A 23973-nucleotide genomic window follows, 5' to 3' on the forward strand; every position below is an offset into this window, starting at 1 on the left:
ATGATCATTTTCACAGCGTGGGAGTTGAGGGCTGGTCTTGAAGGAGGCGGTTCACGTCAGGGGGCCCGGGAGGGGCAGAGACGCAGAGGCCAGCCGGGCTGTTTGGAAGGGGAGCCTGGGGACGAAAACACGTGGGGAGTGGGGAGGGCGGCGGTGGGCGGGGCCTGTGTAAGGGCCCTAGGTATAGGCTTTTCCTGGTTCCCCCGAGGCAGGCGGCAAGGAGGCATTAACACTTTGTTCCCAGGCTGTGCTTGCAGCACCCCGGGGCAAGGGCACCGTGGTATATTTTAAATTTCTCAGGAAAACACAGTGATGCTTGAACATCGCATGGACTACTAATTTGAAGTAATACGCAGCTTCAGCATTTGATTATCTGTACTCCTTTCAATGACTTCCTGTCTTTGTGAAGCTGGTTTTTTTGTTGGTGGCACAAAAAGCAGTGTCAAATATTCACATTTTTTAGTGTCTCCCTACCACCCTTCGTCTTTGACAAATAGGGGTAAATGTGTTAAGTTCTTTTGTGTCTAAAGATTGGGAAGTCAGAGAGCTGTTCTTTAACTTCCAGAGCTTCCTTTCCATTTTTTTTTGGCTTAGCACTGACATTCATGCTCCGTGAGAAACAGGTTGAAAGTGGAAAATCTGTTTAAAGTCCCAGGAATGGCCGGTTCAAAAACTCACCTACATTTATAACGACTAGAAGGTCAAATAAATGCAGCTCCCTTATGAGGCCTCCTGTGTGGGTCAGATGACACGCTCTGTGTTCAAGGGCTTTCCCACGGCACCACCTTTTTAAAAAAACAAACAGCACGCATCTGTTATCTCTCACTTTTTGTGGGTTGCACTTCGAAACATACATTAGCTACTGCCTCTGTGAGACTATAATCAAGGTGTTAGCCAGGGCTGGGTTCTCACCTCAAAACCCATTCATTCAGTTCTTGGCAGATTTCATCTCCTTGCAGCTATAAGACTGAAGCCTCCTGCTTCTTGCTATAGCTTCTAGCTGAGAGCTGTCCTCAACTCCTACAGGCCACTCACAGTTCCCTGCCATGTGGCCCTCTCCAGATTTTATCCAGTTATCCAGTCACTTCTCACTACTATTTTTTTTTATTTTAAATATTTTTATTGACAAATCTTCACACATATATATTCCATACATGGTGTTCAATCAGTGGCTCACAGTATCATCACATGGTTGTGTATTCATCACCATGATCATTTTTAGAACATTCCTGCACCTTCTTTTGAAGGTAAATTGATGGTAACATTACACAGCACAGGAACAGCCAGACTGTTCACCTCCAACAAATAAATTAAAACCAATATGGTCAGGTTGAGAGAATTCTGAGCTGGGAATTGGAGCCCTGGTTTTATTTAGGGATCCATTCCTCTATGGTGCTTCTGTGTAACTTAGGCAGTTACCTCGTGGGGAAATGGGTATGTGGTGCTGTCACTTCTCCTAGGGACCTGGGTGGATTGCTCACAGAGTTAGGGAAGATGTGGGTTTTTTTGTTGTTGTTGTTGTCATTTTCTTTTTGAACTTAGAGAAAGAATTCATCTAGATATTGCCAGTTAATAGCCACAGCGGAGTGTGTGGGGAGTGGCTGCTGGGGAGAACTTGGGGCTTCCACTTCTAGTAGACCCTAGGGTATGCTTACTCTGTTGCATACTAACTCTGTTTAGTTCCTCAACTAAATCTTTTTGGGATGGTGAGATTGTACTTAAGGACATTTGGAAATTATAGATCTTATTTAGGGTTGTGGAATCTTGTCTGTTTAGGAGAAACTTTAGATTTGACCCTTAAAATCAGAATGTAGTTTACCTCTGTTGTTTTTTCCCTAGTTTGGATTAAGATGGTTTGGGAAAGCTCATGGTCCCTGTTTTAATGTGTTAAATGCTGCTGGAATGCAATATACCAGAAATAGAATGGCTTTTAAAAAGTAGATTTATTAAATTACAAATTTACAGTTCTAAGGCCATGAAAATGTCCAAGCAAAGGCATCCAGAGAAAGATACCTTGACTCAAGAAAGATTTATGTCTGTCACATGGGAAGGCACATGGCTGGCATCTGCTGGTTCTTGTTCCTGGTTCCATTGTAGCTTCAGATTCTAGTGGTTTCCTCTTTGAGCATCTGTGGGCCTTCACTTAGCTCCTCTGTGACACAGTGCTGGGTTCTGGCTTGCTTACCATCCCATTGGAAGGCACAAGGTGACACCAACTGGGCTCTGCATCTCTAAACATCCATGTCTAGGTGTCTGCTCTCTCTGGGCACTCCAGGCATCTCCAAATTCTGCATTTCTGTCAGCTCTGAAGAACTCTGTTTTCTCCAAAATGTTTCCCTTTTAAAAGACTCCAGTAAACAAATCAAGACCCACCATGAATGGATGGAGTCACATCTCCATCTATTCAAAAGGTCATACCCACAATTGGGTGCACCACATCTCCATGGAAACAACTTAATCAAAGGTTTTGCCAACAATTTTGAATCAGAATGAAAGGACATGGCTTTTCTGGGTACACAACACTTTCAAACCAGCACAGTCCCCTTCTATCCACCTGATTAAAAATAACAATAAACTAAGTGTAAAGAAGTCTAACACATTTCTGCTTTTTTATGTGGTCTGAGTCTTGCTTCTTCTAAAACACTTATCAATTACCAATTAAAAAACCAAACAAAATCCCTGATCAGCTCTTTCAGTTTGCCTGCTCTGCTTATCCTGTTGGAGTTAACCCCTTAATGACCCCTTCAGCAGACATTTACCGAGTGTGTGAGATCAGGCATGAGCAGGGACTGGGCTGTGAAAGGCCTTAAGGCTGTTCCTTGCTCTCAGAGCTTGCAGTCTGGAAGCATTTGAAGTTCATGTCTTCACCATACTCAGATCACATCGGAGATCCTCAGTGATATTGCAGTCTTCCAGAAACTTATTTCAGGATTGCTCTGGAGCTGGAGCAGCCAAAGGGAAGGGAAGGCATCTGCGATACACCTTTGATCCTGTTGGTTCTCAAGAATGTAGAGAAGGCAGTAATGGTGGGCACTCTTATCTACTAGATACCATTCCAGGAGCCTCCCACTCTGGCCTTGTTAACCCCTCAGCAGCCTTGTGGGCACAGCTGATATTATCCATAGTTTACTCATAGCTGAACTTGAAAAACACTCAACCAGGGTTTCGTAGCTGTAAATGACAGAGCCGGAGTATTTGGACTTAGTTTATCTGGCATTCTTTTCTTTTTCTTTTTCTTTTAGGCTAGGTAAGATTGGGGTTAGCATTAAGTAAGAACCTTAACAATATATAGGTATGTATATGAGCCAAATCTGTACATAAAAGCAAAAGACTTATACTTTGGTAACTTAAAATTGCCATAGGGACAGTATTACATCAGTAATAAAGAAATTTTAAAAAATAAAGTCTACCTACTCATTATCTTCATTTGTTCAGAGTCCTTCCAATTTTTGGTATTGCTGCTATGTCTACAAAGTTGTTTTACAGTAAAGATAAATTTTGTATTTTAGCATTAACATAGGATAAATATTTACCATGTTTCTACATGGTCTAAATAAGTAGCATTTTAAAGATATTTAGTTGAGTTAAACACAATTCTCATTGAACATTTAGGTTCTAATTATTAAATTATAGATAATGGGGCATTTAATTTTATCACATATAGAATGTCTTACTTTCTTTGAGAGATTTCCTTTAAATAGTTACTTCTTAAAAGTGTAGCACATAGCTTTAGCCTAATTCTTAGTAAAATTGTTTTTAATATTGCTTTTTGTCAAATTAACCCCATATAGCTATCTAACAATATTTTTCAGCTCTTTGTTTTGGCTCGCATTTTTGATTCTTTAAAAAATTATTTAGAATCTTTTATTAAAATGTTCAGATTGCATTTTAACGTATGCTAGTTTTCCCCTTCGTTTTAGTTTGCTAGCTGCCGAAATGCAAAATATCAGAAATGGGATGGCTTTTAAAAAGGGGAATTTAATAAGTTGCTAGTTTACAATTTTAAAGCCGAGATAATGTCCCCGTTAAAGCAAGTCTATAGAAATGTCCAATCAAAGGTATCCATGGAACAATACCTTGGTTCAAGAAGGCTGCTGAAGTTCAGGGTCTCTCTCTCAAATGAGAAGGCAGATGGCGAACAAGGTCAGGGTTTCTCGCTTTCTCTTCTAGCTTCCTTTCATGAAGCCCCTGGAGGCGTTTTCCTTCTTCATTTCCAAAGGTCACTGGCTGGTGGGCTCTCTGCTTCTCATGGCTACGTCGTCCTGCTCTCTCAGAATCTCATTCTTCAAAATGTTTCCTCTATAGGATTCCAGTAAACTAATCAAGACCCACCCGAATGGGTGGAGACACGTCTCCACCTAATCTAGTTTAACAGCCACTCTTGATTGAGTCACATTCCGGGGAGATGATCTAATTACAGATTCAAACATACAGTACTGAATAGGGATTAGAAAAAACAGTTGGATTTATAAAATGGGATTAGGATTAAAACATGGCTTTTCTAGGGTACGTACATCCTTTCAAACCAGCATGCCCTTCAAACTGCCCTTTATGATTTCAAGAGTGGAGTTGTATACAAAAAGATAATAGGTGTTTGTTTAGAGGAGTACAACAAGGAAAAGCTGAATCCAGGCCTGCTGATTCTCAGGTGGTTGCTGTGTCTGGTAAAAGAGTTTTCTTCAATCTGCAGTACCCATATGTTTGTGTGCATGTGTTTGTGAGTGTGTTTGCATGCATGTGAGTAGAATGTAGCTTAGTAACTCTTTGTCACTATAGTTCTGAACATATGAATATATAGACATGAGCTGAGATGCTGGAATGGCCATGCAAACCTTGTGACAAGACATTTCCTTGAGCTTTATCTGACTTTATCGGAGATTGTCCATGCAAAGAGATGATGACATGAGAGAGCACAGGCTAAAGGAGCTCACCTTTCTTACTGAGAATTCTCCTTGGTCCTAGGACCTCAGGACTATTCACATTATGGGGATTTCTCCTCTACAGGCAGTATCGCAACAAGTCTTAGAAAGAGACTGTGGGGAACTGAAAGCCAGGTGGGGAGGGGGTGATTTTATTTTTAAATGACAGCTACCATTTGCTGGCTACCTGTTATATGCCAGTTTCCTTATCTACAATTTATTATTTAATACCATATAAATTGTGGAAATAAATATTATCTCTATGCTACAAATGAGGAAATTAAGGATTAGAGAGTCCGTGACTTGCCCAAAGTAACATTGTGTTTTGGAGCCAGAATTCAACCTAATTTCTCAAATCCATTTTTATTTTCCACATTACACTATTGCAAAAAACATTCCAACCCATTCTTGGGCAATCAAGAGTCAAGTACATGAAAAATCATAATTAACGATGTATTCCTTTAATGCTTTTTAAAAATGAATATCTCACTTACATGTTTATTGTCCTTGTATAGCTTTATGACATGGCTTGGTTTTCTCTGTGCACCTGTCACTTATAAATAAGTATGTGTGACATCGACAGGAATAATGGGCAGGTCTTTTTATTGCTGGTTTGGGCCAGGTGGGCAGTCACAGCAGAGAGGAAAGTGACTTCAAATGGTGCTGCCTTGACATTTCATCCTTGTGAATCTCTGGTTTTTCCCAGTGAGTGTTGTGTTAGCATGGAATGCTCCTTTCCTCACTTCTCTGTTTTTGTGTTTTCTCCCCAGATCTAGATATTGATGACGATTTAAATAGCGACGATTATGAATATGAAGATGAAGCCAAACTTGTTATATTCCCAGACCACTATGAAATAGCACTGCCAAATATTGAGGAGTTGCCAGCCCTGGTCAGTGAGTGTGCGCGGCGGCTGGCTGGACGTGCGTGACTCTCAGGGGTGTGTGTGCATGGGTGGGTGGGGAGCGGGGAGGGCATTGCGTGAGAGCAGAGACAAGAGTGAGCATGAACGGGTGCACAGCTCTTCCGAAAGCGTGGCACTGGGCCAAAGCCCCCCTGGCCTGCCACTTTCAGTGCCATCTGGGCTTTCTTGCTGTCGGCCTGGTCTCCAGGGTGGGCTGCCTGGTCCGTTGGTCTGTCTGTCACTGAGATTTTCACACTGTGCGATGGGAATGGGCAGGGGCTGCTGGAGAGGGCTGTCTTCTGATCGGGGGGGTAGCTGTATTTTTTAAAATCTCGTCTACACATCTGCCTTCCAAGTAGAGTTTTGTTTGGAAAGAATGAGACCCACTGCTAAACCCACGGCCACAGGAGGTTGCAGAAGCAACCAGGTATTTGCAGATTTCAGGTCTGCGGGAACTTGGGGTAGGGTGAGCCTGCTTTTTAGTAGTGTTTCTCATGAAGATGAAGACTACCTTCTCAGTGTTAGATAAGTTTAGTGGTGAGTTCCCCTCTCTCCTTCTCTTCTCCCTTTTCCCACTTTGTCTCCACATAACCTGACGCTGGGTGGTGGTAGAGGTGCAGAGAAGCCAGATCCCTTGACCTTGCTTCTCACATCCTGGAAGTGGGTCAAGCACTTGGGGGACCCTCTCTATTTCCCTGCTCTACCCCCACTTCCTCTGTTGCCTCTCCCAGATCACCTGCCCTTCCTTTTCCCTTTTCTCATTCTTTCCCTCTTTTCCATTCCATGCACACTCACTTCTCATAGCCTGCCCAGAGATGGCAGTGGGTTAGGGTTGAGCGAGTGTAGATAGGACAGCTCACTTTTCCCTCCTCAAACTCTGCCAGGACCAAAGCCAGGTCCCCAGGCCGTGGGTCCCCCTGGGAGTCCTCGGATGCCTGCTCACTGCCTCTGCCGGCACTTCTCACTCACAGCGTCGACCCGCACCTCTCACCTCATCGGCCGGCACCTCTCACCGCCTCTGCCCTCACCTCTCACCACCTCTGTCCGCACCTCTCACCGCCTCTGCCCGCACCTCTCACCGCGTCTACCCGCACCTCTCGCTCACAGCCTTTGCCCGCACCGCGTCTGCCAGAAGGGCACATTTGTGCTTGAGGGACTCAGGTCATTAGGGACTAGGCTTCCACCGACTTCACCCTCTCCTGCCCTGACATACTTTAGAACAAGGTATAATACCGCAGAACTGAAAGCTTTGAGTATTTATCTATTGCAGCTCTTTCTACTGATTATTAAATTAACACACTCTTTTGAGAACTAAGTGCTCAGTGTTCAGTAATACATGCAGAATTAAATCACCTTTGTTTTCTCTGATTTCTTGTGTTGAATTTCATGGCTGTTACAAGAGGAGAAAATATATTAGTGTTCAAAACGGTCTTACATCACCCCACTACCTGAAACTTTACGACAGTTTAGATTCCTCTACGACTGAAGGTTCTCACTGCTCCCGTTTAATATAAATACCACTTCTGCTTTATGCAGAAATAAAGAAGCATATAGTGAAGGTGTGTCATGAGAAATGACTTTTTCTCATTCATGCACTAAAAAAAGTCTTTATATGAAGAAGAAAATATAAAGCCTTTAGGATATATTTAATTATTCCTGTGTTCAGAATATAATTTGAAGGGTGGATATTCATTACAAGGGAAGTGCTGTAGAAATTTGAAGCCAGTAAGATGTATTATAATTTTTAATCGAGTCTCTTAAAATTAAGGAGAGATTTTTAAGGGGGAAAAAAGGAATTCTTTGGAAGTTGTGGAGAGAAGAATGAAGGAAAAGCCAGTGTTTATGTCATAATGGCCCACAGGATTTATCTACCTAAAACATGCTAGCTACTGAATTTTCTTTTTATGCTTTTGCAATTTTTCATGTTAGAGAATTGTCTCTTAAAGCTTGTAAATAAAAAAATTATTTGGCTTGCAATCACACAACCAGGTGATTCTTCCATCATTGTTGAGCTTCCTCGCCCAGAAAAGTTTCAGTTTCATGTACTTACTATAGATTCTACTCAAAATTAAACCATCTCTCAAAGATGCAGGATTCACCAGGATCCAGCCTTTTGGTCTCAGCAGGAATCTTAGAGCATGAAACGCACCCTTTCGATTTGAGACCTCAGGAACCTGAGTGGCATGGCGATTGTAAATGTCTAACTGCTGGCTCCCTGGGGGGAAGGCCCTGCTTTGTAGCGTGTGCCGATTTCCATGGTGCAGCTCTCACACCATGGCTAGTTTCAGCCACCCATGGCACAGCCCCGAGTGTGACATAAGGAAGGTAGGCTCCCTGACACTCTCTGTGCAGAATCCTTTCCATTCTGATAGCCCAGTGTGAATCATCTCAGGAGCACGTAGGTGAGAGTAAGTTGTAGTAAAACAATTAGGAAGTGATGAGCTCTGAATATTTATTACCTTTCAAAATATAATTTATTTAATTGTAAATATATATATATATCTAAAATTTTAATGCAATTTTATTGATCTTCTAGTTTGCTAGCTGCTGGAATGTAATATACTAGAAACAGAATAGCTTTTAAAAGGGGAGTTTATTACTTTGCTAGTTTACAGTTCTAAGGCTATGAAAATGTCCCAGTTAAAGCGAGTCTACAGAAATGTCCCATCTAAGACATCCAGGGAAAGATACCTTGATTCAAAAAGGTTGATAAAGTTCAGGGTTTCTCTCTCAGCTGGAAGGGCACATGGCAAGCACGGCATCTGCTAGCTTCCTCTCCAGGCTTCCTGCTTTATGAAGCTCTCCCTTGAGCGTTCTCCTTCATCTCCAATGGTCGCTGGCTGGCGGACTCTGTAGTTCTCTCAGCCTCGTGGCTCTGCTCGTCTCTGCTGTGGCTTTCTTGTGGCTCTGTTGTTCTGAAGCTTTCTCCAAGAGCTTCCTCTTTTATAGGATTCTAGTAAACTAATTAAGACCCACCTGGAATGGGTGGAGACATGTCTCCGCCTTATCAAATTTAATACCCACACTTGATTGAGTCACAGCTCCATGGAGATAACCTAATCAAGTTTCCAACCTATAGTGCTGAATAGGAATTAAAAGAAACTGTTTCTCCTACAAGGTTGATTGTGGGAGCAACATGGCTTTTCTAGGGTATGTAAACCCTTTCAAATGTCACAATTGATATATGTTATATATTCACATATCATAATCATCCAAAGTGTATAATCAGTGGTTCAGAATGTCATCATATAGCTGTGCATTTATCATCACAGTCAACTTTTTTCTTTTTTGTGTAAAATAACATATATAGAAAAAAGCAATGCATTTCAAAACATACTGCAACAATTAGCTGTAGAACCGATTTGAGAGTTTGGCATGGGTTACAGTTCTGCAATTTTAGGTTTTTGCTTCTAGCTGCTCCAAGACCCCAAAGACTAAAAGAAATATCAGCATAATGATTCAGCAGTCATTCTCATTTGTATGACCTTGAGGCCTGTGGGGACTGGGATTGGAGTCAGGACCAGCAGCACCGCATCATTCTGGAAGGGGGGATCCTGACCTTCAGTGATAACCCATAAGAAGAGCCTTTAAGATTTTAGATGATTTTCTGATAACAGTAGATCAGTGCTTGATAGTGACCCAGAAGGCTAAGGAAATTTTGTTGGGTGTCACCAAGAAGGACATTCAAAGAAAAGAGAGAACATTATATTTGAATCTCAGCTGAGATCATTGTGCATTGCAAGTCAGAATGCTTAGAAAAGATCTAATGGAGGCGGTGAAAATCCAGAGGAGGACAGGGAAATGCTCCAGGAAGTGAGTGAAGCAAACAAGGAGAGCATGACTAAAACGATTAGGATGTTGTCATCGGAAGTGCTGCAGGAAGCATAGCCTCAACCCATAAAACCAGGAAGGCGCTATGGTGAGCTCAGTCCTGTTGTGTAGGGATGGGTGGAAGATGCATGTCAGATAATTGGAAAAAAAGAAAAGGCTAATTTATACAATAACACCTGTGGTGAAGGATGAATGAGAGTATCTGTTTTAAAAGGTTTAAGAATGCCTGGTCTTTCGTGGATTATAAGCTTTTTGAGGGTAGGGGCCTTTTCCTGATTCCTGTCCATGATGAGCTGGTGTCCTTGGTGAGCAGAAGTTCACTACAGCCTTAGAGTTTAAACTGGAGAATGATAGAACCTAATATTCACAGCAGGTCACTGTGCAGAGAAGAGAGTACAGGGGTGGAAGAAGGGAGACCGGTCAGGTGGGTACTGGCAGCCATCTGTGTTGGGACTAGAATAGCTGTGGTTGATACGGAGAAGAGGTAGACCCCAAATATATTTCGGTGTAGACCGAATGGGGTTTTCCCCCTGGCTGGAAGAGGCTGGAATGTCAGGTGAGGGGACTTTTCCCTCTAGTGTCAGTCCTTGGTGCTACCCAGGGGGAAACATTCTCCATAAAGTTCAGCTAATTTTGCCCGATGTTAGTGATGTAGAATAGAATATATATATTTTAACAATTAATTTTTTTTTAAACAATCCAGTGACTTTTATTATATTCTCAGAGTTGGGCACCCATTAACTTTTATTATAGTCTCAGAATTGGGCACACCTCACTGTAGTCAATATTAGAATTTTCTCATTATCTATCAATAATAGATACTATTATTCTATCAATAATAGAATATTTTCATTATCTCACAAAAAACACCCAACCCCCTTAGCCATCACTTCCAACCCCCTCATCCCTCCGATTCTACCAGACTAATGCAACCACTGAACCGGCATTCTCTCTCTATTGCCATGCCTCTTCTGGGCAGTTCATGTAAGTGGAATCATATAGTATGTCATCTTTTATGCCTGGCTCCTTTCACTTAGCATAATGTTTTCAAGGTTCTTCCGTGTTGTATGTATCAGTACTTCATTCTTTTTATGGCCATGTGATATTCCCTTGTAGGAACATTCCACATTTTGTTCATCCATTCACCAGCTGATGAATTTAGGTTGTTCCTACCTTTTGGCTATTATGAATAATGAATGCTGTGAGCATTCATGTACAAGTTTTTATGTGACTGTGTTTTTATTTCTCTTGGCTTTTTTTTTATTTACTAGGAGTGGAGCTGCTGGGTCATAGTGTAACTACATCAATTTTTTTTTTTTTTTTTTTAAAGGAAAGACAGAGAGAAGGAAGGAAGGATAGAAGGAAGGAAGGAAGGAAGAAAGGGAAACATTTTTAAACATTTTCTTGTTTTATTGTATTCTGTTTCTCCGTTTTTGTTACATGGGCTGGGGCCGGGAATCGAACCGAGGTCCTCCGGCATAGCAGGCAAGCACTTTGCCCGCTGAGCCACCGCGGCCCGCCCTACATCAATTTTTTGAGAAACTACAAAACTGTTTTCCAAAGTGGCTGCACAATTTTGCATTCCCAACAGAATATAAGTTTCTAAGGACAGTTAGAAATAGCTTATATCATTAAGCAAATAGCAAAGGTGATTATAGACCTATTGCCAATATGAGTTGGATTTGCAAGAAGGAAGAGAAACCATTCTCTCCTAGTCCCCATGTTCAGTTGGTGCCCAGCTGGACACCACAGATTTGCTCCTGATGTGGACTAACTTGGCACAGTGACACCCGGGCATGTCCCTGTGCAGGGTCACACTGGGCACCAGATTATGAAATGTAGCCCGGCTGCTCTCATTCCATGCAGGTGCCCTTCACCACATGCCACTGTGTGATGAGTGGATGATATTGGATATGGTGTTCATTTGTTAGGAGGAAAACACACTGCTCTGGTGAATCCTAGGTGTCCCCATACTTCATCCTTGCGAATTGTTCACCTTGTGCTTTTCACCCTGCTTGCTACGAGGTAGGAATCCTTCAATAACCTCTAATCTTGAGCTTAACAAGCTGGCAGGTGGATCAGTTCCTTGCTCACCTCTGTGACTGTCCATATTGGAGACTCTAGGCTGGGGACAAAACATAGCTAAATCCAGGGGAGATTGCCGGTGTCGAAGCCAGGGTTTCTCTCTTGTGGTCATTGTGCTGTCTGAATCTTCTTGAATTAAATGATGTTTGCTAATACATTTTAGACTCCACTTTCTGGCGGTTGCTGTCTCTCAGGCTGTTTTTATGTCTCATATGGGTTTGTCTTATAGGTAACGATTGCTTGTGATGCTGTTCTTAGCTCCAAATCTCCATACCGAAAGCAGGACCCAGACACATGGGAAAACGAATTGCCTGTATCCAAATACGCCAGCAACCTCGCACAGCTGGACAATGGAGTCAGGATTCCTCCAAGGTGAGAGTCAGAGAGTAAAATGACCAGAGTAGTCTGCATCTCTGTCTCGTTTCTGGAGGAGCAGTTATGCATTTTCTTGCCAGATGCCTTTTCATTGAAAATAAGCTAGAACATTTTCTCTAAGATTTGTGTTCTCTGTGGAAGGTGCTGCCTGTCCCTGGGACCCTCCCCACATTACGGCTTCCAGGTACCACTGGCGAGGCCTGAGTGTGGGACAGCCAGCGATGCCCTGGGCCTGGGACAGCCAGTGAGGACTGGGTATGGGGTGGTCGGTGGCGCCTGATCTGGCATCGGTCCCTGAGTGGTGCTGCAGGTGGGGGCAAATGCCCATGTCCCAGGGAGCCCCGCTGGACTGAGCTCCACCTGCTCACTGATGCCTGGTGTTGGCTTCCCTCTCTCTCTTCTTCCCTTCCTACTCCCTGGGTCACCTCGCAAACAAGTCATCTGCACGGAATCCTTGCTCAAGTTTGTTTCTAGGGAAGTCCGAGTGAAAACAGTCTTTTGGTCACCACATTTTTGGCCGGAGGACCCTTTGGATTTCATTGCACTTTGGATTTCGTTAGCATCTCCCCTTATGAAGAGCTGGTCTGCAGAGGCTGGCGCCCGAGGGAGGAGCAGGAGATGGGAAGGGTCCCATTGGGTTGGCTCCCGACTGTGCTGTATGCGTGTGCTGTATGATCTCAGGGAAGGCACCTTACCTCTGGGCCTCAGTTTCTCCCTTTGTAACAATGGAAATGGTAGCACTGATGTTGAAGATTGTGTATGAGAATTAAACAATAAAATTTCTGTAAGGCACCTGGTGCCTGGCTGGCATTTGGTTAAGTTGGCTTCTTTTTTAGTCAATGTGGATTTGCAGTGTAGTTGGGTTTCGTTTAAACTAGTTTTACTAGGTATAGTTAATGCTCTAGAACTTTAGATGTTTATACATATGTGATCCTTAAAGCTTTGAACTTGTAGCAGCTCTGCTTTCCCCCAGGTAGGAGTTTTAGGGAAATGACCTGCCCTCTGACCCCCATGTTCGGTGTTGGTGTTTTGAAGAAGCTGAGCCATCCGCCAGGAGCTGGTCTGTGGCTGGGAGGCAGGCTGGGCACTGTGCGGGCCTGATGTGGCCGTCACAATGGAGGGGGGAAGGAAAAGCCTTGCTCGGGGGCCCCACGCAGGCTGTTATTCCACTGAGACACTCTGTGCCTTTAGATGTTAGTTTTCTGGTCACACCTTGGACTCTGGTCATCCTAATTGCTCTTCAATGACCTTCCAGCGGCTGGAAGTGTGCCCGGTGTGACCTGCGTGAAAACCTGTGGTTGAATCTGACAGATGGCTCCATCCTGTGCGGAAAGTGGTTCTTCGACAGCTCGGGTGGCAACGGCCATGCCCTGGAACACTCCAGAGACACGGGCTACCCGCTGGCTGTGAAAATGGGAACCATTACCCCTGACGGGGCAGGTGAGATGAGCTTTTAACAGGTGTGGGGGCTTGCAGTGGGTCCCCCCTACACTCAGCAGGTCCCCCCTCCCCAATCCCGAGGATGGAGCATGTAAGCGGGGGGCGCACAGCCCAGGTTTGTATCCGGATTCGCCTCTTGGTAGCTGTGAGATCTCGGACAAGTTTTAAAATCTTTCTGACCTCCGGATTCCTCATCTCGAGGATAAGCATGGCACCGCCCTCACAGGTGTGCGAATATGCATGAGGCTTTAGCCCTGTGCACATGGCGAGGTCTCAGGAGCAGCTGCTGTTGTTATTATATCTTCCTGACTGCATCTCAGCTAAGGGGACGGAAGCAGGGAGCACTACTTAGGTGAATGTGCGTATTCACTCCCACCCTTAGAGCGGTGGGAGGAAGTTGGAGAATTCATTTGGGAGGTGAATATCATTTTAGGCACAAATGGATTAATTGTGGAGAAGATGAGTTTTAAGTGATGCTGTGCTAAGGGCCCTTGAGGTCACCTGGCAGTGATGGTGTCCATGTGCCATAAAGGATTAGAATTCTTTCCTATTGAACCACCAGCTTCAGGGGCAGTTCTGTTTCTTTTTTCTCTCTCACTGTAGGCTCTAAAACATTTGTCTTTGGCTGTGCTCTCATAGTTAATTCCTTCTACCATTTTGTGAGGGAAAGGAGAAAAGATATCAGGGTCATTAATCAGAAATTTAAATATCGAGCAGGTTGTAAGAAAACCTCTTCTTATTTCATGGAAAACGCAGTGAAAGCACAGATTTGGACCAACATCCAGGCCAGTTTTTCCACTTTTCCAGGCGTTACCCTCTGTCTCTTTTTTTGTGTTAAGGTAAGGTGATATTTTAAGAGAAACATGAAAGCATCTATTTTCTCTTCGTCACTGTTATCTTTCTATAACAGAATCAGCATGCCTCAGTGCTAATTAGCCAAAATACTTTCACTAATTATGGTATTCTTCTCACCAACCATTGCTTTCCCATCACACTGGTTTAGTCCCTCATTTGTTTTAAAATTGGGACCAGGTAGTTAGGTCATGTCGGGATTCTTTTGTCTCACATTTTGGAGAAGTTTCCTGCTTCCACGATTTAGTGAAATTATTTTAACTCATTCGAGAAAAGTAACTGCAAGAGTCCCAGATCCTGGGACCATACATTTTCCTTGAAAGTAAATAAACACTCTGTTGCAGTTTGTTAAAGCTGCCAAAATGTGATATATCAGAAATGGGCTGCCTTTTAACCTTGGGAATTTATTAAGTTACAAGTTACAATTCTAAGGCCAGGAAAATGTCCAAACTAAGGCATCAAGAGGGTGATCCCTTCAGTGATAAAAGGCTGCTGGCATCCAGTGTTCCTCTGTCACAGGGGAAGACACATGGTGACACCTGCTGGTCCTTCTCTCCAAAATGTCTTTGGTGTCTGTGGGACCTTGCTTGTTTCTCCTGGGACATTTCTGTCTAAACTTTCTCTTTCTGCATGAACTCTCTCCAGTAAAGGATTAAGACTCACCACGAATTGGGTGGGTCACATCTCCTTGGAAACAACCTAATCCCAAGGTCCCATCCACAACAGGTCTGCCCCCACAAGATTGGATTAAAAGAACATAGTCTTTTGGGGGGCACACGAGAGATTCAAACCAGCACACCCACATATTAGCCAGGTATAATCTTTCACTACTTATTGAGAAATTAAGGACTTGCCGTTGGATTCAGGGTCATAACGTGGTGATTATATGTCTTTGCTGTTCAATAAATGGTTGCTGAATGACTGTTGTATAGAGCTTGCTCCTTGTCCTTTTAGGGAGTTCTCAAAAGTTTTGCAATACAGGAATTCTACTGGGGAGAATTTCAAGAGGAGAATGCTGGAATTATGTTGATTTTTAGGACAATTTATTAGATCCATCTCTCAAAACAGCCTGTCCAACATTACAATTATTTGTATACATGGCTTAGGTCTTCTTTGTTTTCAATAAATTTGATGGTAGGTGCTACGTCTTACTCATCTTTGGGTTCCATACAAAACCTTACACATAGAAGGTGCATACACTTTTTTTTTTTTTTTTTTGGCATGGGGAGTCTCTGGGAATAGAACCTGGGTCTCTGGCACGGCAGGTGAGAATTCTGCCATTGAATCACCATTCAGTACATATATTTTTGTTACATGAAACAACTGGTATATGGGCATTAAAATGATTAGATGTAATTTAAATGTAAGTTACTGTGGTAGTTAGGTTTAGGTATCATCTTGGCCAGGTGATGATGCCCTGTTTTTCTGTTGTTGAGTACTTGAATCATCAGCATTTGAAACTCATCTTTGGCTGATTACATCTGCAGCGGGCTAAAGGGAGCACCTTCAGCAATGAGTAAGGTAATTTAATTAGCTGAAGGCTTAAAAAAAAAGAGCTTAGCAGATCAGCATACCTCATCTCAGCACTCACAGTTTAGCCTGGATGTTTGGAGATACAGAAAGGAATCGCCCTGGGGAAAGCTGTTGGAACCCGGAAGCCAGGAGAGAAGGCCAGCAGATATCTCCCTGTGCCTTCCCATGTGACAGAGAAACTCAGATGAAAGTTAGTGCCTTTCCTCTGAAGAACTACCCGTTTTTAACTAAATAAATCCCCTTTTATTAAAAGCTGATCTATCTCTGGTGTGCTGCATTCTGGCAGCTTTGGCAGACTAGAACAGTTAGTAATAAAGGCAAGGGTTACTGCCGTTCCCTAGGTACCTTTAATTTTCCAGAAGCTTTCTCTCTGTTTTGAATTGCTGTTTAGAGTAAATCTCAATTTTCTTTTAACTAGAGGAAGGAAAGTTTTACATTTCCCCCTTGATTATACAAGAAACAGATGTTCAGTGTAACATATTTGGAAAATAGAAACATTTAGAGAAGTAAATAAATATCACTATTAATATCACCTTCTAGAGTAATCACTGTCAACAATTTAGTATGTTTCACTAAATATACCTTAGTAAATTTAAGTATGCTCAAGCTGGGTTGCTCAAGCAAATACCATGAAATGGGTTGGCTTAAACCATGGGAATTTATTAGCTTATGGTTTTGAGGCTAAAAGAAAGTCCAAATCAAAGCATCATCATGCTGCTACCTTTCTCCCAAAGACCGGCATTCTGGGGTTGGCTGCTGGTGATCCTTGGCCCCTCTAGCACATGGCAAGGCATGTGGCAGTGTCTGCTGGTTTCTCCCTTCTCCTCTGGGTTTCATTGATTTCAGCTCTTGCTTTTGTGGCTTGCTTTCTTTCTGTCTGAATTTCATTCAGCTTAGAAAAGGCTCCAATGATAGAATTAAGACCCATCCTGACTGAGGTGGGTCACACCTTAACTGAAGTAGCTGCGTTGAAAGGTTCAGCTTAAAATGGGTTCACACCCACAGGAATGGATTAAATTCAAGAATGTGTTTTTTTTCTGGAGGTACATATGGCTTCAAATCACTGCAAGCTATGTCCTTTCACTCTTCTTTTTAAGGGCTGAAGCAGTTCTTATGTACACAGATACATATGCACACACGCACCACACTTTTACAAAAATGGGATCATACTGTTAAATGTTTCATTCTTTATTTCCTCTATTTAACATTAAATTGGATTTTTATATGTCATTAAGTTTAAGCATTCCATGATAGTTCCATAAATCATTTCACTGTTAACCTCTGAGTTTTTACAGTTTTCTTCTACTCTAATGAACATTCTTGGACATATGGAAATCTTTCAGTGTTTGTCTCATTATTTCTTTAGGATAAATTCCTCTCAAAGCGTTGAATCTTTTAAAGATCCAATTGCTGAGTTTCTCATTAAAATAGTTGTAACAATTTATGTTCCCACCAGCAGTGATTGAGAGTGCTCACTGCAACAAATTCTTGACAACTTTGGGTATCAGAACTTTTAAAAAGCCTTTGTTAATCTGATCAGGTGAAAAATGGTATCTTGTTTTAATCTGCTTTACTAGCAAGGTTGAACATTTTGCATAGTATATTTGGCCATTTGCAGTTCTTTTTGTGAATTTGTTAGGCTGATTTTCTAACGATATGTGTGTGGGTGTTTTTCCTGTTGTTTTTTTTTAGAGCTCTTTAGCTAGTGAGAATATTAACCCATTATTTGCCACAGTTAAGTTTGTTTTTGAGTGTGTGGGAAGGAGGGAGTACTTTTCAAGTTTTCCTTTTTATATAATCGAGAGTATTTGAATAAACTATTTCAATTATAGAAAGTATAAAACATTGGACAACAGTGATGCATATTATAACTCTGTAATGAAGCTTCTTGAATTTATTTAGTGAAAATAATGTTCATTTTTGAAAAAAAAACATTAATATTGGATTCCTGCTTGTGCTGTGCTTTAACACATATGATTGTTTTCCATGTAATTATTATTTCATATTACTTTATGGGATGCATCAATTCTATTTTAATTTCCTTTGATTTAATGTATTCCTGGCCAAAATTTACTACTTATTTAAAAGCCAAATAAAGTAATAAAAACCTATGAAATGTTTTCTTCAATAGCGGCTGATGAGCCTTGTGGTGAGGCCAGGAAGTTGGGATGCCCTCTGCCTGGGGAGGGGTGGCCTTCTCGTCAAGGTACCACTCTGTTTACAGTCTGATTGTCCACACTCATGAAGCTCACTCAGCCTAATTACACTCAGCAGAGGTGAGGTCTCACAGTCAGGTTATTTACTGTTTAGTTTATGAGTCCTGCAACTGCCATTGAGTGAGGTGCTTATGTCGACTTGACCAGTACATTCCTTCCCTGTGGGAAGCTGAAATATATTTAGAAGATTGCTTAGTGAATGTGGAATCCAAGAAGGTTGTGAACTCACATATTTAATGCTAGTGTTACCTGATCATCCTGGTTTCGTTGCTCCTGATAAGGTTAGACCTGTTCAGTGACAAAACTGACTCATCCTTGAGGTCTCAACTTAGACTTTAATCCTTGCGAAAAGCCCTGCTTCCATGGGCTAGGACAATATGGTGGTTTGAGTAGTAAAACTGGGCCTCATATCAGATTCCACTCAGGGTCTCCATGGGTGCAGCAACAAACAAACTGAGAATCAGATCACCACACAAACAAACAAATAGAAAGCTTTCTTCTGTGGGAGGAGACCTTGGTTTGGCAAAGCCAAGGTGAGGGTCTTGATGGGGAAGGAGATGAAGTGGATGGGAGAGGGAGAGAGCATTTAAGAAGCTGGAAATTCCAGTACTTTGGTTAACTGTGGAAGTGACTTCCAGAGACTGTGAAGAGGCCCAGCCCACTGGCCCTTGCTCCAGCCCTGTATCGTTTCAAGTTGTTTTTTCTTCTTTGGCCATCTTCATGGTGACCAGAAGCCTCTGTTCTCTGTGAGTTTCTCATGGCTCAGTGTTTTAGATTCAAAGCATTTTAGTTTGACCTGGCTTGGTTCTCTCTTGTGTGCCTCAGTAGTGCCCTGTGCTTCTGTAGCATCTCACTTTTCACATCCCATAACTGTTCCATGGTGATCGGTCACCCAGCACAGCAGGGCCTGTGTATCACATTTGTTCTGCACCATGATATCTCTAGCATATAGCATAGCTCGTGGCACATAGTAGCTGCTCAATAAATGTTTGTTGAAGAGATGCATGGAGCAACAATAAATTTGCTCCTCTGATTCACCTTTTTTTCCCCATTTTTTCTTTTCTCTTTTCCGATTTTATTGCTGTCTTTTCATCCTTACCTGTTTTTTTCTGGCCATAGCCTAGGCTTTGTCAAACCTGGGAGCTATTCTGTTTAAGGTGATCATGCCCACACTGGCCCCATTCATTTTGTATTTATTTTTCTAGTTTGATTGCTGGGGCATCGTATTGTTTCTCTTTTTTTCCCTGTGGTTGATGGCTTGTAGGAACTCATGATAAGAGATACAGCTGGGGTGGACAGCGCACCTTGAAGAGAACCTTTCCTCATCTCCTTTTCTCTGACTTTTTACTTGGTGTTCGACTAGCAGTTGTGTTTCTCTCTTCACTTGAACTGTGAGAGCAGAGCAGTGAAGTTGTCTTCCCTGGTTTGTTTTTCTTTCTAAACACAGGCACTTGTTGAGGCACATCTTTACCTCTTCCTCTCTTCCTCTTTCCTTTGTGAGAATCTGCGGGCAGGATTTGGACTTCTGTCATCTTCTGGGTCACGGGAAATATCCTAAAGTCACATGACTCAGTTGTAGCAAAAACGACATCTGCCAAGGTTCTTCAACCAGCATTTCTTCAGCATCATTTGCAATGATAAACTTTAAATGTAGGAGGGCAAGGACCTGCTTGTTTTATTTAATGTCATATCCTCAGTATGTGTATATATATATTTGGTACTTAGTAAATAGTTGTTGAGTATAATGACTGAATGAATGAGTGAAGGAATTAATCCATTGGGATGGGTAAGGATGACCAGTGGCATACTCTCCAGCCTTAACAACATACCATCCAAGACAGTAATTTTAATCTTTGGGAATTATTTTTGGAGCAGTTTTTTCAACCAAAATAGTATAGTAGATTTGGAAAAAATGCAAAAGCCAAAAAAGGTATAATTGGTAATCTTCCCACTAAGAGATAAGAAATTATTACCATTTTGATATAATTTCACTGCCTGTCCCATTCCTGGGAAGACCTCTCCAGGAGCATCCTAGCTGATTGTTGGTTCCACGTTTTTAAGGGATTTATGGGGTGGGTGGGTAAATACTTGTCAGGCTGCACTTATTTGCTCTAATAGTTTCTGAGGTAAGACCTGGCTTTGCTAAGCTGAAGATGGAGATAAAATGGATATTTCTGAATGAAAAACATATGGGGCAGCATTTCGGCCACTGGTCCCACTTAAAGTTTTTTTCTCTGACTCCACTATATAAAGCATATAAATATTTCATGATTACCAAGGTGAAAGGTCATGATTACTCATTAAACTGTTTTTGTCACTGGGGTAAGAAGCAACCCCTGTGTTTGGCCAAATCATGTCCTATCTTTGGAGCAGCTAATGACAGGAGACCTAGGTTCTCAACATGGCAGGAGCCGAGCTGGTTCCAAACTATAGAGTGCTTGGGCGTAATGCTGGTTGGTGCCAAAGGGGCACTTCCTGCAAGTTTATCAATTTCTAACTGAGCTCTGATATAGAGGCATGAAGTCATAAGTCTTCAAAATGTCCTCACTAGTTAAAGAGAACCAAAGTTAGTAGTACTAAGGAGTACTATTTCATCTCTCAGCTGGCATTTGAGTGGCACTTTTTCTGTCACTAGTCATAGATTTAAAAATACTGTTGATGTATTTGTTTCAAGGTATTGGTTAAAAGGTTTTTAAATTTTCATTTCTTTTTTAGCATTTAATCTTTCTGAGAATGTATGTTTAACTGGGCTTTTTGAAATATTAAAATAATTTATATATGGGTATATTTACAAAATATGCCTGCTTGCTGTGTTTGCTGTTTACTATCTCTCTTTCCCCCAGTTGAATGTACCTCTCAGGAGTCTGGGGTTTTGTTTGTTTTGTCCCTTATTATGTCCCAAGCTTGCTGCATAGGAGAAGCTTAGTTAATATATGTTGAATATTAAATGATTTGATTCCAGACCTTGGTACTTATTTTCTCTTCACTCTCTAGATGTTTATTCTTTTCAAGAAGAGGAAGCTGTTCTGGACCCTCACCTGGCCAAGCACCTGGCACATTTTGGAATTGACATGCTTCACATACATGGGGTGAGGACGTCTGCTTTTATTTCTGTTTCAGCCTTGAAGGAAGGGAACTGTTTGGTTTATTTAATACATAATTCCTCCAACACAGGTCTTCATTTTATAGAATTTGTTTTAGTTGTTACATGTACTTCTCAAATATAAGCAGTGCTTTCTTTTTGTTGCTCTCTGAGATTTGTTTATGTAGTAATAAAAATGGCACCTAATTGCATGCTGTTTTTAGTTTACTTGCAAAATTTCTGTCTCCTCTGATGGAGCATTGCATGAATTAGTCATTTCATAAAGGGAGAAGGTACAGGGAGAAGATGACCTTTAAAACTATCTGAGGCCATGATCACCTTAGGTAATTTCAGGAAGGGAAGCAGAGGTCCTAGGCAGTGGAGGGGATAAGTCAGCACATTATTGTTGCTGGATAAGTTTTCTCTCATATAATATTGTATTTTTGAGCTGACATCGTGACCGTGTACTTTGTTTCTCTGTGAGGAACTTTTCAGATGTGTGTTTAGCATTTTCCTCCAAGCCCAGACCTTCTCTCTTCCTCATGTTCTTATCTCCTCTGTCTTTTCTTCCTCACTTATACCCACTTTGTTTAATTTATTCTTCTCTCCTCCTCTTTAAACCCTCCTCTCCTGATGCCACTCTCAAGACCCGTGATTCTTCCCTTCTTCCTCTCCTTTGCCTTGCCTGTTTTGAGGTGTCCTTTCTCTCTTTTCCTATAATTAACATCCTGGCCTCTTTTCTCTTCAGCACCTGTTTGTCCCTCTTCTTTCTCCTGCCTCTTTCCCTCTCAGTCTCTTGTAACGGGGTTGTTAGGGTCTGTGTTTGGGAAGAAGAGGCAGAAACCTGGCTGGTTTCTGGAGCGCCTTCCTGGGGCACGGTCGGTGGGTGAGGGCCGTTCACACTGGTTTTCCTGGGTGACTCTTCCGCAGCCAGAGAACGGGCGGCGGGACAGCGAGGCCCGGCCGCGGGTCAGCGAGTGGGACGTGGTGCAGGAGGCAGGCGCCAAGCTGAAGCCACTGTACGGCCCGGGCTACACCGGCCTCCGCAACCTGGGCAACAGCGGCTACCTCAGCGCCGTGATGCAGGCCGTCTTCAGCATCCCCGAGTTCCAGCGGGCGTGAGTGCCCCCGTCCCCCGGACCCCCTCCAGGCCCCTGGGTGTGGGGAGCCCCTTATGCGCAGTTCCAGGGGGCGTGAGTGCCCCGCCCCCCCCACCTCCTCCAGCCCCCTGGGCACGGAGTGCCCCTTCCCGGCCCGTGGATATCTTGCCCTGATCCGCGGTGACCTCCGAGGTTGCGGCTGGATGAGGCGCAGGGGACCAGTGTGGTGTGCCCGCGGTGGGTGGGAGAGCCTTGAAAGCATTGGGGGGACCTGGTGAGTCCAGGGCCCCCAGGATTCCTTTCCTGGACGCCACCCGATCCCGGACACAGTGACCAGTAATTGCCTGGCAAACCCGAGAGGGGCCTTGCCCTTCCTTCCTCTAGATGGACTAGGGGCATTTAGGAATTTGTCTGCTTAGTGTCCCACTGCTGCTAAGTGGAATTTCTTAGAGGGGTTAGGATTTTCATTTTTTGCTGCCCAAAGTGTGGTCCCTGGAGCTAGCCCATGGGTTGTGCAGACAGATCTGTGAGGAGATAGGTGCAAAAGCTGAGGGTGAGTGGTTAGAGATGTTTGTGGTCATGTGACATTACTGTGTCTAACGAGGGGCATTTCATTTTTTTCTTGTAATTTATTTTTATTAAATATATTTTAAAGTATTGTCTTCATAAATTGAAATAAAAATAAAGCTGGTCCTTCATCACAGATAATTTGGAAGCACTGGTTCTGGGAGCTTCTCCCCCTCAGAATGCCTGGGTCTCTGGGTGTTTTCTCCCCTAGCCTGTGCTTGGGTCAGGGAGCAGCAGAGCTCAGGAGCTGGGCAGCTGCTGCTAAAGTTAGAAAAAAGCACCTATGGCTTTCCACAGTGGGTGGGTTTCCACCCTAGTCCACGTATGGAAAAAGGACACATGTGCACAGATACTGATGGGCCAAACACACGCTGGAAATAAATAGCACGGGGCAGTTTCCACCATGATGTTAAAATCCTGTAATAGTGGTTATTAAAAAGTCTATCACACAGCCTTCTGTTGTCTCTCTTGGTATTTGAAAATGTAGCATTTTTGCTGTTTTCTGACCTTGAAAATTTATGGTTGGTTTTACATGTCTATTTTTCATCCTTTCATCCTGCCAGTAAAGAAGGGCCATGTAATGTAGCTGTGTGCTGAATGCAGGGTATTCAGTGCTCCCAGCGGTCCTGCTGGCTGCGGGACGTGGGAAAGAGGACATTGGATAAGTTATCACAGGAGCAGCTTCATGGTCATAAACACAATAAGTTCTATGAAGGAAAAGGGAATGAGCTGGTCAGTCAGTTTTTCATTTTCTCAGGTTTGGAGGTGTTTATAAAGACAGGATTAACATTACTGATGTTATTTATAATGTTGTTTATTATAGTATATTGTTAAGCATTCTTCAGTGTGATCTCTGACTTAGAGAACAGTTTGGTTCCAAAGGTAGGCTTATCTGTTGTTTGAAACTTGGTCCTTTGAAACTTTCTTGATGGAATTGTTGTCCTGATAGCACATCTGAAAATCATTTGAATGGGACTGACCCAGAAAGGTCTGCTCCATTAATTTTTATGTAGTTACATAATTTGGAATACAAATTCTGAGTTAATGGACAGCAGGTGTTTAGAAGTTT

At 42.7% G+C, this 23973-nt stretch overlaps 1 protein-coding gene across 1 annotated transcript in view; it reads left to right on the plus strand.

The window, feature by feature from the left end:
- USP13 (ubiquitin specific peptidase 13) overlaps positions 1 to 23973 on the plus strand; it is a 127679-nt gene that overhangs the window by 43458 nt on the left and 60248 nt on the right. The window contains exons 4-8 of the mRNA XM_077161137.1: positions 5690 to 5811; positions 11969 to 12111; positions 13370 to 13554; positions 21150 to 21244; positions 22168 to 22355. Coding sequence (XP_077017252.1) covers positions 5690 to 5811; positions 11969 to 12111; positions 13370 to 13554; positions 21150 to 21244; positions 22168 to 22355 — 733 coding nt within the window. The remainder of the gene's footprint in view (positions 1 to 5689; positions 5812 to 11968; positions 12112 to 13369; positions 13555 to 21149; positions 21245 to 22167; positions 22356 to 23973) is intronic.

The sequence above is a fragment of the Tamandua tetradactyla genome, chromosome 5 (genome assembly GCF_023851605.1).
Source record: "Tamandua tetradactyla isolate mTamTet1 chromosome 5, mTamTet1.pri, whole genome shotgun sequence".
NCBI classification, from domain to species: Eukaryota; Metazoa; Chordata; class Mammalia; order Pilosa; family Myrmecophagidae; genus Tamandua; species Tamandua tetradactyla.